This window comes from Antechinus flavipes, chromosome 2 (assembly GCF_016432865.1).
Source record: "Antechinus flavipes isolate AdamAnt ecotype Samford, QLD, Australia chromosome 2, AdamAnt_v2, whole genome shotgun sequence".
In the NCBI taxonomy this organism is placed as follows: Eukaryota; Metazoa; Chordata; class Mammalia; order Dasyuromorphia; family Dasyuridae; genus Antechinus; species Antechinus flavipes.
The window spans coordinates 618,668,997-618,685,324 of NC_067399.1; the positions used below are offsets into that span (position 1 = coordinate 618,668,997).

General features: G+C 36.6%; 2 protein-coding genes across 6 annotated transcripts in view; one reads left to right on the forward strand and one right to left on the reverse strand.

The window, feature by feature from the left end:
* LRRC18 (leucine rich repeat containing 18) overlaps positions 1 to 12,441 on the forward strand; it is a 32,380-nt gene extending 19,939 nt beyond the window's left edge. For 3 of the 5 annotated variants that reach the window (XM_051981893.1, XM_051981894.1, XM_051981896.1), the window contains exons 5-7: positions 5,080 to 5,244; positions 8,826 to 8,891; positions 11,456 to 12,441. In XM_051981893.1, the coding sequence (XP_051837853.1) occupies positions 11,547 to 12,314 (768 nt within the window). In that variant the 5' untranslated portion in view covers positions 5,080 to 5,244; positions 8,826 to 8,891; positions 11,456 to 11,546 and the 3' untranslated portion in view covers positions 12,315 to 12,441. Of the gene's footprint in view, positions 1 to 4,162; positions 4,335 to 5,079; positions 5,245 to 8,825; positions 8,892 to 11,455 lie in introns of all 5 variants that reach the window. The other 2 variants (XM_051981895.1, XM_051981897.1) reach the window with 2 other exon arrangements.
* Positions 1 to 16,328, reverse strand: part of WDFY4 (WDFY family member 4) — a 370,289-nt gene that overhangs the window by 86,615 nt on the left and 267,346 nt on the right. The window lies entirely within an intron of this gene.

The window sequence follows — 16,328 nt, forward strand, 5'->3', positions numbered from 1 at the left end:
TGGTACCCTAAGAATACTCTCCCATTTTTTGCTCCTTCCTTATCTCTTTTCCTAAAAAGTCCCATATCAGCTGTTGTCTTAGAAGTTCTCAGCATTAGAGATTGGAGACTGGGAGAAGGAGGAAGGAGGTCACCTAACTTTTATCACCTGGGCTGACAATTTAACTGCATAGACCCAAATTGGGACTTGGGAAGGTTCAGGTTCAAAAGGCAATACTAATGTTTCTTATGCTTGTAATGTTCAGTAGCGATAAAGTTTGATAGAATGAAGCACAATTGCCGTGGTTATTTATAATGACTCTCTTTTATGGGTGGATTCACTGTTGAAGATGCCCTAATGAGGGGAGCTGCTTCTAGGACTTTGAGTATAGAAGCCCACAGTGGCTAGACCCAGGAGCATGACGTGCTTCCTAATGGAGACTATAAAGTAGGATCTGGTTAGTATAGTTAATTTAGTGCTGAGCAAAACAGAAGCTGCCAACTACATGGACTTGCCTCTAGAAAAGTCCTTAGCAGCAACTAAAACAAGCAGGAAGGGGAATAACAATGGGAAGGGAAAATAAAATCTCAATTCAACGTTTAGTGGTCACGATTTTACTGTATGCAAAGGACACTCTGTTAGGTCCTTGGCATATAGAAGCACAATGGACAATGGAGATAATCCCTGCCTGCTGGGCTTTATATTTCATGAGAATGTTATCATGTATACTGATAAATAAATACAAATTAACATAAAATAATTCTGAGAGACACAAAGACACAGAGAGACAGAGGAAGAGACAAAGAGACAAAAAAAGACTCAAACAGAGCCAAAGAGACACAAACAGCTAAAGAGACCCAATGGGGAGAGGGGAGAGAATGAGAGTGAGAGACAGAGAGTTCGAATATCATCTTAGACTATAAAAGGTAAATTAGGTAAATTGGAGTCATCTTGTAGCAGGCTTTATATTCTGAAAGTTTTTACATTCTTCCAGTGAAGGAAAAGGAGGGCTCAGGATTTGGAAGACAAATCAGCATGATGACTGGCAGAGTTGGATAGTTACATGCAATAGAAGTTGACTATTTTGCCACATTGAGAATTTTAACATCTGATACCTTCAGCAGAGTATATCATTCTCAAATGAGTTTAAAAATACCTCCTGCTGAATTTAAAGTGGCTGCCTGAGGCCACTCCATGTTCCTAAAGCTCCTATTCCTTACACACAGACAAAAAAAGAGACTCTTGTCCAGTGTGGTCTTCATGGGGCTGTGGCTCAGAGAATGGTGACCTTGATTTATCACAGGAACAAGACCAAACTGTCTGTACGAGACTGTAGGAGACAATTTGGCAAGATGGATAAATCTTAGGGTGTCTGGCTCCTTCAAATAAGCCCCAGAACGACAGAACTGATTATTTTTGGGTTCCCACAACACGATGTAGTTGAATTGATGTGATACAGTGGAGTAGAAAGACTTGTTTCAGTTCTATTTCAACATAGTCTGCAACTAGGAGACTAGAATAACATCTTTCAGGTTATACATCATTAGAATATAATTGCCTCGTAAAGCTGAGCTTCTAGCTCTCTTTTAAGTGCAGGCATGGGGGGGGGTCAGAATGAGAGGGTCCAATTCTCAATTTGTGTGAATCTATAATGCTCTTCGAAACAACTCACACAATCCTTTGTTTACAAAGCATTATCCTCATGACCTTATGAAATAGAAAGCACACCCTCATTTAACAGATGAGGCTCCAAGACTTTAAGTTGCACAGAACAAGATGGAAGAAAAGAAGAAATTGAGGGTGAGAGGAAGAGAAGAAGGAAGAAGGAGGAAGAGAGGGGGAGGGGAGGGAGGGAGGGAGGAAAGGAGGAAGGAAGGAAGAAAGAAGGAAGGAAGGAAGGAAGGAAGGAAGGAAGGAAGGAAGGAAGGAAGGAAGGAAGGAAAGAAGGAAGGAAGGAAGGAAGGAAGGAAGGAAGGAAGGAAGGAAGGAAGGAAGGAAGGAAGGAAGGAAGGAAGGAAGGATGGATGAGAGAGGGAGGAAGGAAGGAAGGAAGGAAGGAAGGAAGGAAGGAAGGAAGGAAGGAAGGAAGGATAGAAGGAAGGAAGGAAAAAAGGAAGAGGGAAGAAAGAAGAGGGAGGGAAATTAGAAAGCATTGATAGCATTCACAAGATATGGGACTCAGAAAATATTAGACTTAAAAGAGACCAACTTTAGAAGATCATCCAGTATAACCCCCATGTATACTGGATACAGAAACTAAACCCAAAAAGTTGAAATATCTGAAATCATCTAGCTAGGATGTAACTGACCTGGCTTCAAGTTCAAGATTTCATCTACTAAACTATGAACCCATTGATATCTCTTGATGTCAGGTCCAGTACTCTTTTGTTCTTGTCCCTCTTCCTTAGATTCTTTATTCTCTGTATCCAAATAATTCTGCATTACCTTTTTTTATCCAAAAATATATTTGTGGCTAGTGATGGATGTAGATGTAGGTATTCTGCTGTCTTATTAGCAGGTTCAACACAGTGAATACTTGCCACTCCCATTAAGAAACACCTATTTCCATTGCTTCAATGGAAACACTTTTTAATAGAAAGGTTAAGGAAGTTGTCCTTTGACCTAGAGAGATTTAATTTCAGAACTTAAAGGACTGCTTCCAGGATCCTGACTGTTAACATTGGAACTAATCCATTTAAAAAGTCAGTCAAAAACAAGCATTTTATCAAGAATAATTTCCTCAAAAATGAAATAACATTTTATAGATAAATTTACTTTATGGGTCAAATGATATTCAGAAGGAAAAACCTTTAAAAGGATCCATGACTTGTTTTTTTTTTTTTTTTTTTTAAATAGGTCATCTGTTAAATGACCAATCAAGTTCACTGAGTGATACAACTCCATTAATGCATTTCCTACCTTCCTTTCTCTTATTCTGTCTGCCTTCTTCCTTTCTTTTTTCTTTTCTCTTTCTCTTTTCCTCTTTTCTTTTCTTTTTTCTTTCTTTCATTCTTTCTTCTGCCATTCCTTTCTTTCCCTTTCTTTCTTCCTTTGTTTCTTTCTTTCCCTCCCTCCCTTTCTTCTCTTTCTTTCCTTCCTTCCTTTCCTCTTTCCTTTCTATTGTCTTTCTTTCTAAAGGAAATTAAGACCAAGAGACTGTTTTTCTGGTTCTTTCTCCCTCTCTTTCTATCTCCCTTCCTCTTTTCTTTTCTTTTCTTTCTTTCTTTCTTTTCTCTTTCTTTTCTTTTCTTTCTTTCTTCTTTCTTTCTTTCTTCTTTCTTTCTTTCTTTCTTTCTTTCTTTCTTCTTTCTTTCTTCCTTCCTTCCTTCCTTCCTTCCTCTCTCCCTCTCTCTCTCTTTTCTCTCTCTCTCTCTTTCTTTCTCCTTTCTTTTTTCCTTCTTTTCTTTTTCTTTCTTCCTCCCTTTCATTCTCTCTCTGCTTCCTCCCTCCCTTCCTTTCTTTTGTTTTTCTTTTTAAAAGTTTATCTTTTTCTTTAGTGGTGACTCAAATTTAATTACCAATAATATGAAGTACATCAACTAGTATTATTGTCTCAAAATTAAATAGATAGCAGCACAGGGTTGCAACATCTGGGAGAGTTAAGATTTTTTTTTTATCATCTTGGTTTATGTTGGTCTGGGAGGGTGAAATATTTACTGCTCTTAGAGGTTTTGGTGCAGTGGGAAATATTTTCATCTCTTCCTATCCTAATAATCAAGATTTAGTATTTTATTTTGTAAAAAAATCCTTTCCATACTATTGCTTATTTGAACAAAAACAATTAAAACAGTCTACATTCAGAATCACAAAACAAATACTATTAAATAGAAATCATGGATCTTTAGTTACTGGGCCCTGAATACTTTGATCTAAAGATGAGTTGAATTCTTATTAACAGCAATAGAGGACATACCAGATTTGACAGACAATAGTTTCCAAAGGAATAGTAATGCTTTCTTAGAGACCACAGTAATACTTAGAATATAATGGCCATAATTCATTTATAGTACACTTTCTAGTTTACAAAACGTTTTCTTCTTCATGACCCTGTGATATATGTTGAGTATTATTTCCATTTTATAGATGGACCAAACTGAGGCACAGAGAAATTAGTTGACATGTTCATTACCACACAGATATTAAATGTTGAAACTATATTTCAAATTCATTCTCATTTTTACAGTTTGCAAAAGGACTTTTCCTCAGAGTGATCCTGTGAAGTCATGCTACCATCATTATGCCTGTTATCATCCAGAATTATGGAGACAAAAGAGCTGCATTTTTAGAAGACTAATGTCATTTTTCCTTTAAGTTTCTCTTAAAGAACTAAGGAGGGACACAAGACATACTGATAGGTACTCTAGAGCATAATCCTAAGCTAGTAGCTTGGGAAAAAGTACTGATAGCTAGTTCAGAGGAAAAGTAAAGGCTAGAGCAGTGGTTCTCAAACTTTTGTTCTCAGTATCTTCATGTTGTTAAAAAACTATCGAGGATCTGTTCAAAGAGTTTTTGTTCATATGGGTTATATTTATAGCTATTTACTATATTAGAAATAAAAATGATTTTGAATTTGTAGACCCTCTGAAAGGGTTTCACAGACCCCAATAATTCTTTGGACTACACTTTGAGGACCACTGGGCTAGAGGAATGAAAGGTTTTCTCACTCTGTGTGGACTACAGTAGCTCTAATACAGGTATTTTTCCACAGAGCTCTACCTAAAATGTAATGATACAGTTCAAGGGAAAAGGAAATTCATGGATTATTTGTACTTTAATTTCCATGGGAAGCTAAACAAGATAATTCAAAAATTATAGAGATTAAATTATATGGTCTGACTGGCTGCACTGATGAAATTAATCAGGTAATTGCCATACCTCTCCCATTATTTCCTGCTTTGGATACATGGTGATAGAATGAAGAAAGAGCTTTTAGCTTTTGGTTTTTAGATCCTTTTATATAGGAGTCTTGTTCCTTTCATGGGTGTTAGGAAAACATATAGTTCTAGCTTGTAAATCATCTGAAGTATGAATATGTACATAATGTGTTTCCAAGGTTAGAAAAACAGACTTTATATAATTTTATTTCCTTGTTTTATTTAGGTGAGCCAAGAAAAGTAATCTTATGATGGTAGCGAAAACTGGTTAGTTCATTTGTCGTGACTTATTTGCTCTGAATCCTCAACTTTTTCCTAAACTATGTGAAGTGATGGTGCTTTTATGTTAGTCTTCTGAAACAACAATCGTGCCTTCTACCTGAAGTAATTGGTATGTTAAATGCTTCCACATAGTATGATATTAATGTTTATTATATAACATATAATGTATTTACATAATAAGATATAATACAACAATAATAATAACTATATAGTTTTAAAGTTTGCAAAGCACTTTGCATATGTTATCTCATATGGCCCTCATAACAATCCTGTGAGATAGGAGCGATACTTGTTCTCATTTTACAGATAGAGAAACTGAAGCTAAGAGTTAGATGACTTGCCCAGAATCACACCATTAATAAGTATCTGTGGCCAGATTTTAACTTAACTTTTTGACTCCAAGTGTAGTCAGAGGGCATCCCAAAGTGTAGTCGGAGGATAGCCACTGTTCCCACTAACTACAAGAGTTTGAAGAGAAGTTTTCACATCCCATTGGCATCTAAGAGTTGAAAACCTGTTTCAGACATCCCTGAAGGTCTTCATTATTTTTTAAACATTCTGATGACAAGCTTAAAAATAAAACTACCAGACTAACAAATGCAGTAGAAGCACTAAGCAACTAGGAAGTTGTTTATCATTCTGCCATTGACTAAGTCTAGCCTTAGTTAAAACCTAAAGATTTAGAGAGTTCCAGCCACTCTGCTGTACTTAACATAGATCAAATGGACAAAATTAATTTAAATGCTTTAAATTTAGGAATAATGTAAAGTCCTATGTGTAAGTTTAAAACTCGACTTCACAAGTACAAGACAGAAGATGTGTGCAGTCATAGCTATTTGAAAAAAGATGTGGGAGGTTTAAGTAAACCACCAGTTCTATGTGAGGCAGCAAAGTGATAGAGCAGTCGAGAAAAACTAATTTGAACATGGCTCACGGTAAGAGAGATAGAGTTTCAAGGAATAAGGATAGTCCTATTATTTTCTGCTTTGGTCAGACCTCATGTGGGGTTGTTACTTTCAGGTATGGGATGCACAGTTTGGAAAATCAGTAATAAATCCGGATGTTTTCAGAACAAAGATGGTGAGGCTGAAGGCCGATGTTTAAACCCCATGTCTGATGTTACTACTTATATGATGTTCATCCTGGGGTTTTGAATTCCTAATCTCTTAACAATTGGGAATTAGATAAACTTGAGTCCCATTCAATTCCATTTCTATGATTCTATCATATATTTACTATAAGGAATATAGCAAATACTGAGTTTTCCTAGGGAAGGGCCAGGGCTATATCAACCCATTTGTTTTAAATAAATTAATGGTTTTTCATTGTCCCTCATTTGGTAGGGGGGAGACTCTACTTTTTTGTTTATCTTTCTAGTGCTGATTGAAGACAACCAAGGTGTAGAGGATTTGGGAAGGAAGATTGAGTCTTGCTAGGCTAGGCAAAGGGAAGGAGTTGTTTTTGTTTTTGTTTTTGTTTTTGTTTTTGGCTGTAAAACATTAAATACAATTACAGCATATATGCATCAAGATTTTATGTGGAAAAAATGCTTCAATGTATGAGGGAATTTTTGATTTAACACCATTTTTATTTAAAATGAGGCAAGGCATTTTTTAATTTTAAAAATAACCAAATTAATAAAAAAAATAATAATAATAATAAATAAATAAAATAAGAATAAAAATATTGCCCTTTAAAAAGGATAATAATTTGTGTTTGAATTCAAACTTTAAGACTAAATCAAATATAAAATTTAAAGTGAGTTATGTAGATTTCATTGATTTTATAGGTTCATATATTGAGAGTCAGAAGTAGTAGATGAGTCCACCTCTTCATTTTATAGTGAAATAGAAGTTGTGACTTACCCAGCATCACACAGCTATTATTTTGGAGGCAGAATTTGAACACAGGTCTTTTAAATTCAAGTCTTGCATCCTCTCCTATCAAGATCTGCAACAAATAACCTATTGCTCTTGTACTAGTTGAATCCATGTCTTGGCTTATTTGGCAACTGACAAAACATGAAAATACCAGGAAGATAGCTTGAAGCAGTAGAAAGGACACTGAACCATATAAAATTCAAGAAAGATATCAATTCTAGTTTTGGTACTAACCCAGTGAAAATTTCACCTTCCTGAATCCTTTTCCCTTAATGTTAGTGCCATTCCTCTGTTGATTATCTCTGATCCATTCTGTATCTGTCTTCTTTTAACAGGGACTGCTTTATACCTTTCTTTGCATCCCTATTGTAGCATAGTGCCTAGCATGCAGTTGGTGTTTAATAAATATTGATTGGCACTGATTCTATCTCACTTAGCTTTGGGCAAATTCTCTTCACCTCTCAGAAGGCCTTGTATTTTTAAAACTGTAAAACTCAGGTCAAATGAGAGATGATAATATATTTTTCAGTCTGAAATCTGAAGACAGTCTATGCATCTGTAGCTACCATTTAAAATATCTGGCAGCTATTTAGAAACATTATACCTGTTAATACATAATTCAACTTCCTTAAAAATAAATGTAGCCACAACAATTTGAAATGTCTAACTCCAACCAACTAATAATAATGACAGTTTTATAATTCAAATGTGCTAATAAGAATTTGTACAATATGAAGAAAATGGATTATGATTAGAGTTTTCATTTAGTTGTTCATGGAGTGTAACAACCTGGTGTTTAACTCAGAAGAGCTAGATGACTGAATTACTTTAAAGTAAAAATCAACTTGTCAGGTTTTTTTGATAACACATAAAATGTACAACTAGGTAAAAAGTAACTTCATTCTTAGGCATTCTAAATTATTTGTTGGAGTTTCTTAAAATATAACTTATCTTAGCAGTTATATGCTAACTATATGACACACATGATAGCTAATAGAAAACTAAAAATTTATTTACATTAAATACTTAGCAAGAGAGCTGCAGTCTTTTATGGTTTTTTGCCATTATTTTTTGTTTATTTTTATGGGAATTTCATTTCCTTCTCCAACTTTGATCCCATATATGCTATGAGTTTAGAATCATGTCTGGTTTCAAGAATTTGAACTTTAGTTAGATGTTTCTTCCTGAAAGTTTAGAGTTCAAGTTGGCTTTGGATAGTAGGAATTACAGATGAAAAGGACATTTTGCACTCCTTCTGCCCTTTATATTTTATAGCTAAAGAACCCAGAGAGCTCGTGACTTTTCCAAAGAGTAGATTCAAATCCAGGACTTCTAATTTCTTTTCATAGCATTATGCTGCCTTATAACATGCTGCAAGAGAGTCAGCTTGGACTTGAAAGAAGACTAGGGAGGGAAGCAGGAATTCTGTGTATCTCGATGCAGGGAGATTTGGGGGTTTCAGTATATGAGAGAAATGAGGTGAAGCACATTGTCTCCAGTTGGAGTTCCCTCCCTGCCCCCATAACAATGTACTTGAATATGATTAATGAGTAGCCAAATAGCCTGAAGGGCCCAGAATGAACACTTTTTAATGGAGAAGTGTATTTATTATAGACAAATCCATATTGCTTCCCCAACAATCATTTATCAAAGCTGTGATTTGAGACTCTCCAATTAAACTGTAGAGTGCTAGACTCAGCTCGAGATTAACCAGCTGTAACTTGCTGTTGCTACAGCTAAGTCCCCAGGATAGGGATTCCCATTGCTTTCCCCACTTTAACTCATCCATTGAATGTCTTCTTTCTGCTAGGTTTTTACCTTTGATTACACTAAATGCTAAGAAAAGTTCAGAGCTCTGGATGGTCATTGAAATCCTGTAAGTAGAATAAGATAAGGCTTTGTTGCCATTAACAACTATGTTAAATAAGTTTGAAAGGCATTTAGGATGAAAAAAAGAAATGAAGTTTTCAGACCATTTACAAGGAGGAATAAGAGGATTGCAGATTTAAAGCTGATTTAGTTCAACCCTTACCCCCTTTTAAAGATGAGGAAACTGAGACCTAGAGAGAGATTCAGTGACTTATTCAAAATGGTACCTCTGGCAGAAAGATCAGTGACTCATGTGGTTATAGCTAGAAGGGACAACTCCTCATTTTATAGTTGAGGAAGTTCAGGCCTAGGAAGTTTCAATGAGAAAGGAAAGGGAAAACCCAGCATGTGCCAGGTAATATATAACACTTTTCTTAATATATATCATATATATATAATATTAATAATATATAATAAAATATATCATTGAGAAATATTATTTCATTTGATTCTCACAATAACCCTATAAGGGTAAGTGCTTTTATGATCCCCATATTACAGTTGAGGACACTGAAGACTTGCTCAAAGTTACATAATTAATAAATATCTGAGGCTTCTTAATTCCTGGTCTAATGCTCTATCCATGTGCCACCAGCTGCTTCTGGTGGATAAGTGTTTTGTTCAGGGATTTAATTGGGTCTTCAGATTCCATAGCCAGCATTGCCCTTTCTCCTTTCCCACACATCTTTATTTAAGAGCTTTTGTAAATACTGGTCTTACTTGGTGAAGCCTGAAGATAGGAGTCAGCTTCCAGGCTATGACCAGAAAAGGAGAGGTGAACAATTACCAGCTCAGAGTAGGGGACAAGGGTGTGTGCAGAAGAAAACTCCTTGGAGCCAAAGATAAAAACAGAAATCATTTCATGCAGAGGGCAGTTTTCAGGCTGAATGATCAATCAGACATATTGAAGACAGGGAGTGGGATCTACCATGAGCACAGGCTAAATGGGGGCTGAGATGCCAAAGCTGCTCCTTGAGAGCTGGGTAGGACCTCAGAATTATCCATCCCAAGTTCTTACTTTTGAAGGTAAGAAACAGAGCCACAAAGATTTTAAGTGGCTTGGCCCCACGGTCATGAAAGTAATGGTCTCTGAACTGATATTCAAACCCAAGTTTGGTAATTCCAGATTTAATGCTTTACTTCATAGGCTACTTCCTGGCCAAAAAAAAAAAAGTTAAAGGAACAGGTAAAGAACTGGGAGGTGTATTCATCATGAAATCGGAAAATGGCAGTTACAAACATACCCTCTGTTTCAGTTATGGCTTGTGTTCTTGGAGCCCATTTGAACTTGTAGTAGGGAGCCTCCAAAGGATTGTTATTGTTGTTGTTCAGTCATTTCAGTTATGTTTGACTCTTCACGACCCCTTTTGGAGTTTTCTTATCTAAGGTACTACAGTGTTTTGCCATTTCTCCAGCTCATTTTACAGATGAGGAAGTTGAGGCAAACAGGGTTAAATGACTTGTCCAGGATCACAGTTAGTCCGTGTCTGAGGCCAGATATGACTCCAGGAAGATGAGTCTTTGTGACTTAAAGCCCAGAATTCTATACTTAGCTACCCCCACCAAAGAGTCAGGGGGAAACAAATGAGAAGGCAAAATCATATCTTAGAAAGATTATTTGGCAGCACTATGAAAGGTGAACTAAAGGGAAATTAGGAGGAGAAGTCAATAATATGACTATTATAGTAGTCCAGGTGAAAAATGATGTGATATCTGAATTAAAGTAGTAGGTACAAGAGAGAGCAGAGAAAGAGAAACAGAGATAGAGAAAGACAGATTGTGGGAGAAAAAAAGAGAGGGAGAGAGAGGAGAAGGAATGATAGAAAGAGGTGGAAGAGAATAGGGAGAGAGAGGAGGAAAGGGAGGGAGAGAGAGAGAGAACAAAGAAGGAAGGGGAGAAGAAGAAGGGAAAGGAAAAGGAGGGAAGGGAGGGTGACAGAGACAGACAGACACAGAGACAGAAAAAATAGAGAGAGGAATTTGTTGTACGTGCATTCAATATCCTGCCATGACTTTCTTAAGTAAATTTTACTGGCATTGGTCTAGGAATTGATAAGGCCAGGTGATGGGTGTGATGCAGTATTTCACATTGACAGGATGTGACTGATAGTAGGACACTAAACTATTGATTCAAGGAATACAGCTATATCTCTATATGTATGTCTTTATATAGATATACATCCATATGCACTGTGTATGTGTATACACCTAGACATGTAGTTCATACAGACATATGGGAGTGTGTATGTGTGTGTGAACGATTAGTTAACTATATAATTCTAGAATTTCAAGACTAAAAAGAAATGTTCTGATAATCTGGTCCAAGTACCATGTTTTAGAAATGAGGAAAATTCAGGACACCCAGAGAGCTGAAGTAGTACCTCATCTAAGGTTGCTCACAGATAATTAATAGGAGAGCTCAGACTATAACCCCAGGGATTCTGATTTCTCAGTGCTCCACATTGTATTCTCCTCTGCCCCTTTGCTGTATTCCATCCTGTAGGATGGACTGTGACTTTTGATATTATCTTCTTGTGTTGATTTCTAATCATTGTTTTCTGTCTTTCCCAGACTGTTTCTGCTAATAACTGCCATCAATTTCATCTCTTTTCCACCTGCCAATTATATCACCTACTATATCCTTCCCCTTTAAGGAAGCAAAATGGCCAAGGGACGGAAAGGCCCCAAAGGGAAAAAAATCACCTTAAAGATTGCCAAAAATTGTATCAAGATCACATTCGATGGGAGACGGCGCCTTGACCTAAGCAAAATGGGGATCACCACCTTCCCCAAGTGTATCCTAAAACTCAATGATGTTGATGAACTAGACCTGAGTCGAAATATGATCAAGAAGATACCAGAAAGCATCTCCAAGTTCCAGAACCTGCGTTGGTTAGATCTGCACAGCAACCTTATTGATAAGCTTCCTGATTCAATAGGCCAACTGGAAACTCTCCACTACCTCAACCTGTGCAATAACAAGTTAACCAGCAACTCCCTTCCTTTGGAGCTCAGAGACCTGAAAAACCTACGTACACTGAACTTGGGTTTGAACCACATCGATAATATCCCCACCACCCTTGGGGCACTGAAGGAGCTCCATGAGGTGGGTGTGTTTGACAATCTTCTGACCTCTATACCCAATAGTATCGCCAAACTCCCCAAACTAAAGAAACTGAATGCGAAGCGTAACCCCTTCCCCAAAGAAGAAGATGATACGGCATTTATCGATTCCATAAAGCGATTAGAAAACTTGTACTTGGTAGAAGAGAAAGATCTCTGTGCACCTTGCCTAAGGAAATGTCAAGATGCCCGGGACAAGTTGAATAAAATAAAGAGCATGGCACCCGCCCAAGCAAGGAAGCCAAACTTTTCAAATCTAATTAACCCCAACTCAACAGCCAAGGATAGTCAAGATGAATGGAGGTGAACAGGGACCCTTTCCCTGGGGAAAGTGGGGGAAAATCTCACGAGGTTGTGTCAACAGGCAGCAAAATGTCCATCATAACTGGTCATGTGGCTTCTCCAGCCAAGCCCATAAAACAGCTTTCCCTCCCTTCTTTGCTTGTGGATCTGGTGATTTAAGGTTTTTTGTTTGTTTTTTCTCTCTGTCTCTCTTTCTCTGTCTCTCTGTCTCCCTCTATCTCTCTCTGTCTCTCTGTCTCTCTCGCTCTCTCTCACATGCGCACACACACACACACACACACACACACACACACACAGGCTATAAAAGGTTCACACATCCCCTCTTGCCAACAAAGAAAGTCACCACCACCATTTAACCACCATTCAGTGACAAGGGTAACGAAACCTTTCATCTCCCATTTCAGGCTTTGTAAATCTAGAAAGATTAATGAGCTGGAAAATGCTGAAGTATTTTGGGATTTCTTATTAAATTTACCTCGGTTGCTCTCAGAACAGGTTGAGACACCTTTTGGGATATCTCCGAGAACTAGAACTGGAGATAGGAGACGTGGTTTCAAATCCTACCTCACACATTCTTGCCCCATACATCACTTGCCCATATGATCATTTAACTCTGCAAGTTCTCATTTGCCCTATCTCTAAAAGGGAAATAAACATCCTTGTACTACACACTCCACTGTGTTTTTGGAGTAGAGGATACTTGGAAAACTTCAATGAGCCATGTAAATGTGAGTAATCATTGATCATCTGTTCTCCCTGGTATGCTACATTTATTTCTTACAAAGGAAAATATTGAAATGGTCACTCACAGTCCTCATAATCCTCATATTCTCTCATAGGACATTGGCTGTTGTTAGTCAGTAGTGGTCTAGAATGTTTCGGCAGCGCTACTCATTGTTAACTTTGTTTCCTGTATATTGTGTGTCATGGACAACAAGCATAGCTGGCAGACTACCACTGAAAACATATCAAACCTTAGGAGATCAGGCCTCCACCTCTTGTACTTCTGTAATTCTCAAAGTCAGAGGGTAGAAAAAAATAGAGAATGGAGGGAGTCTATTGCCCTTTCTAGCTGGAAGCTACTAAGTCCCGTAGATTGCCTTTACAATCCATCACTGCTTATCTTTCTTCCCATGTTTTGGCTTTTAGATTTGTAAACACATTTCCCCTACATCAATCTTGAGAAGTAGGAATTATAAGTATCAGTATTATTACTGTTGTCTTTGCCTTTATATTTATATCCCCAGCACTAGCCTAGATATTGACACGTAGTATTTAATAAGTGCATATCCATTCATTCATTTTTCCTCATTTTTCAGATGATAAAACTGATGTTCAGTAACATCTGTGGTCACACTTTTAGGGAGTTATAGAATCACAATTCAAATCCATTTCTACAACATTCTATTTCAGTATCTTCCTGTTAATTTTATTCTGCAGGGAAAGGAAAAAAAAAAGACTTTAGGTCTCTACTCTGGCTTTTGCAGTTTCTTCCCTGATGTAGGTAGGAGTATTTCCCATTAAGGACAACGTTTTTGAATCTGAAAATCTTGCTCAGTTCTACTGGCATCACCTTTAAAGAGCTCCATGGTCACAAGCTATAATATTGCTGCCCTTCCTTTCCAATACATTAATAAACAGCCCACAGGAGACTTAATTCATTTCCAAATGTGGTCAGGTAACAGAGTAGTTAACCACTCATCACTGTGACTTTGAGTCATGTTTTATCTATAGATGATAAAATGATAACATCTATAGATGGCATTATCACCTGGGGTCATGCAAATGTAATCAGCAATGGACAATACTGATGGATGGAGCAAAGTCTCCTAGGCAACAGATCCCAGCAGTCAGCAGTGTGTACACTATCCTGTCTCACAATAAGGATTTGATTTGTTCATTCTCTCATAATAAATTGAAGTAAAGATTTAAGTATGAAGGAAATATTCTTGATAGGAAGGTTAAGTTAGTAAGAACCACACCACCATGAAACACAGGCAAATTGAAATCTTTTCCTCTGTCAACTTTAAAAAATGAAACAAAGGGGCAGCTGGATAGTGCATTGGATGGAGCACCAGCTCTGGAGTCAGGAGGAGCCGAGTTCCAATATAGCCGCAGACACCTAACACTTCCTAGCTGTGTGACCTTGGGCAAGTCACTTAACCCCAATTGCCTCAGGGGAAAAAAGAAACATAAATCCTATTCATTGTGATTTAAAGAGAGCCCTATTTGAAGGCAGGGGGAACTGTAGAGGTCACTTACAGTCCAGTGACTTTGTTTTCTCTGCAGCCTGGAGCAATTGACTCACAGACTTTCTGTGTCTTAATTCCCCAGGTTATTGCAGAGATTGCTGGACTCACCATCCTAGATTATGACAAAAATTTGAAGACTAATCAGCTAACAGGAATGAAGGAATTTGAAGATGAAAAGCAGTCAATTAGGAGAAGACTATCTAATATGACAAGGGAGAATTCTGAGAGTCAAGAGGTATCAATTTTTTGTCCAGCCACTGAGTCGCTTCATGGACTCAAGCACTGCCGTTTCGCTGTGCTTCAGACCCTGCACAGGTGGAAAACACTGAGGATGCCTTTATAGTGACCATCTTTCAGCAGAGATAGAATGCTGAATACACGCTAATGAAACCCACCTAGAAATTATTGAATGAGTGTAAAGAGGAAATCCAGATATGATCATATACAAATTCAAAATGATGCATTGAATGATCTGAGATTTTTGTAAAGAAGAGAGAAAAAGAGAGATGATTTTAGAGTATTGTAATGAATAAAAAGTTTTAACACTCAGCCTTCACTAATTCCCCTAGTTTTTAGAGAATAAATTATAGTATTATGTACAAAGAACATAGAGATTTACAGGAAAAATATTAAATGTTATGTTCTTCACTACTGTGTATGTGTATTCTTTGTCCCTGTAAAAGGAAGTTGTTTAGGTCTATGAAGGTGGGTGGAGACAGTCTATTTAGTATGCAATCTTAAAATCATATCTACTAACTCCATCCACTTCCTCGTCACATTTTTAATAGTATTTTAACTCATTGTGGTCTGTTTGGCTTTTTTTTTTTAATTAAAGTTAATTTTCTTTACCTCTCATCTCACCACTACCCCAGTAATATTCTAGAAAAAAAACCCTAAAACTAAAGCAAAATAAATTCCTAGATATAGATTCCTAACTATAGATCTATCTAGATCTATATACGACATTCCTATATACGCATATACATACATATAAATACATATATATGTATATGTAAACATACAATGCACTTGTACACCTATGTATCAGATACATGTGCAAGATATATTTATGTTTTCATATCCATATTTATATATCAAATATGTGTAGGTACAAGAAATACGTATATGTATTAATATAGATATACATAGGTGGAGATATTTCAACCTACATATATTACATACATATAAATTCATATATATGTATACATATACATATACAAATGTTGTATATACACATATATACATGCATGTGCATCAATCTGCACTCTTGAGGACATCCCTCTCTGTCAAGGAGTAGATAGCATCATCAGTTCTCTAGAAACATGTTGTGTTATTATATTGAAAAAAATTCACAAGACTTTCAAAGCTATTTGTTTTTACAATATTTTTGTGATTGGATTTTTCTCCAGATTCTGCTCACTTCACTTTGCTTTAGTTTATCCAGATTTTTCTGAAATTTTCCCTTTCATTGTTTATTATGGCAAAATTGTATTATTCTATCATATTCATATGCCATAATTTGTTCAGTCACTTTCCAAATAATGGGCATCTCTTTAGTTCTTCTAGTGCTTTGGCTCCCAAAAAAAGACCTTCAATAAATATTTTGCAATATGGGTGCTTTTCTTTTCCTTTGATCTCTCTGAAAATATAGTGTGGCCTAAATTTTAAAACAACATGCAACAACTTTGGCTATTGAAGAAACATTGATGCTGGGATTTAAATAGAATTTAATGTGAATAAAGTTAAGATTTTTGCATGATGATATT